This window comes from Merops nubicus, unplaced genomic scaffold, assembly GCF_000691845.1.
Source record: "Merops nubicus isolate BGI_N331 unplaced genomic scaffold, ASM69184v1 scaffold48405, whole genome shotgun sequence".
Lineage (NCBI taxonomy): Eukaryota > Metazoa > Chordata > Aves > Coraciiformes > Meropidae > Merops > Merops nubicus.
Window position 1 is genome coordinate 8,985 of NW_008611228.1, and position 1,358 is coordinate 10,342.

The following is a 1,358-nucleotide window of genomic DNA, read 5'->3' on the forward strand; positions in this document are numbered from 1 at the left end:
ACCACACTGCGCACACACCCTCTTGCTCCCCCCACCACTCCCATCCTCACTGGCACCCCCAGACTCATCCCTGCCTTCCATCCTGCTCCTGCCCACCCCATCCCACAGCCCAGCTCCTCCCTGCCCCTCTCACCTGCCCTCTCCCTGGTCTTTGCAGCTACAAAAGGAAGCTGAGTGCAATGAAGGCTTTGAAGGTGGCCACAACATTCAGCCCGGCCATGGCACAGCATGGAGCTGGCATCCCTGGGACCAACCAGTACAATGCAGAGGGGTGAGTGGGGGGCTCCCCATGGCAGGAGGGGAGCCCAGGCAGGTCCCAACACCCAGAGGCTGCAGGGCTCACTGTCACACACCTCCTGCCTGGGGGACACGGCTGCCACCGCAGCCCCATGGGATGGTCACTCACCTGCCACCCATTCCTGGCCAGGGCCAACCCCATGCTGAACCTTGCACTCGATCCCTCCCATGACCTGGGCTTCCACGAGGACTCCATCTCTGTGGCCAGGTGAGTTCTGCAGGCACATCCCAAAGGCCATGGGGCCTTCACCCTGCATCCCCACTCTGCCAGTGCCTGAGCCGTCTTCAACCCCCCACCCTCCGCAGCATGAATTCCCTGGATGAAAACACAGTAGATACACCTGGGGACAACGATGACAAGGCCAACGTGAGTGTGCAAAGAGCTGCTCATGCCCAGCAGGCAGTCCTGCCATGGCACCTTGCGTCCCCTCCTCTCTGCTGTGGTCCTGGACCTCTCATGTCCCTTCCTCTCCATCCCCATGACAGCCCCCAGCTCCTGGGAAGGACAGGAGTGTCCCTGCCCCTCCCCTCTGTTCCCTTCCCCTCTGACCACGTTCTCCTCCTGTAGCAGGGCAAAGTGCAGGTGACAGACCCCAGCGATGAGGAGGTGTTGGTGGCCGCCCTGAACCTGAAGAAGCCCAGCAAAACAGCATACATCAACACTGCCTTCACCACCACAGACCTGTGAGCAGGCACGGGAGGTGCAGCGGGGCCGGAGCGGGACTCGGGCAGCTGCTTTGGTGATGCTGTTCAGAGGCTGGCAATAAACTTGTACCACAGGGATCATGGTGTCCTGTGGCTATCAGCCTGTCTGCCCTGTGGGGCTCAGCCAGCTTGGTGCTGTGTCTCCTGGCAAAAGGCATTGGATTTGAGCCAGGCTGGTGCCAAGGAGAGAGGCGTGCCATCACGGAGCTCAGCCTGGCTTCTTGTCCCCTCGACCCTTCCTCAGGCTGCCCCACTGTGCCCAAGCAGCCCCAGGGGAGGGAGGTGCAGGCAGCCCCCACGCAGAGGTTTGTGCAAGGTTTTATTACCCAACATCCACATTGACAGGTCTGTCTTCC

At 61.3% G+C, this 1,358-nt stretch overlaps 1 protein-coding gene across 1 annotated transcript in view; it reads left to right on the forward strand.

Annotated features, from left to right (window-relative positions):
• CDHR2 (cadherin-related family member 2) overlaps nucleotides 1-985 on the forward strand; it is a gene marked incomplete at its 5' end in the record, with an annotated part of 9,565 nt that extends 8,580 nt beyond the window's left edge. Inside the window, 4 exons of the mRNA XM_008941136.1 lie at nucleotides 112-271; nucleotides 428-505; nucleotides 604-664; nucleotides 866-985. Coding sequence (XP_008939384.1) covers nucleotides 112-271; nucleotides 428-505; nucleotides 604-664; nucleotides 866-985 — 419 coding nt within the window. The remainder of the gene's footprint in view (nucleotides 1-111; nucleotides 272-427; nucleotides 506-603; nucleotides 665-865) is intronic.
• Nucleotides 986-1,358: the final 373 nt, after the last annotated feature.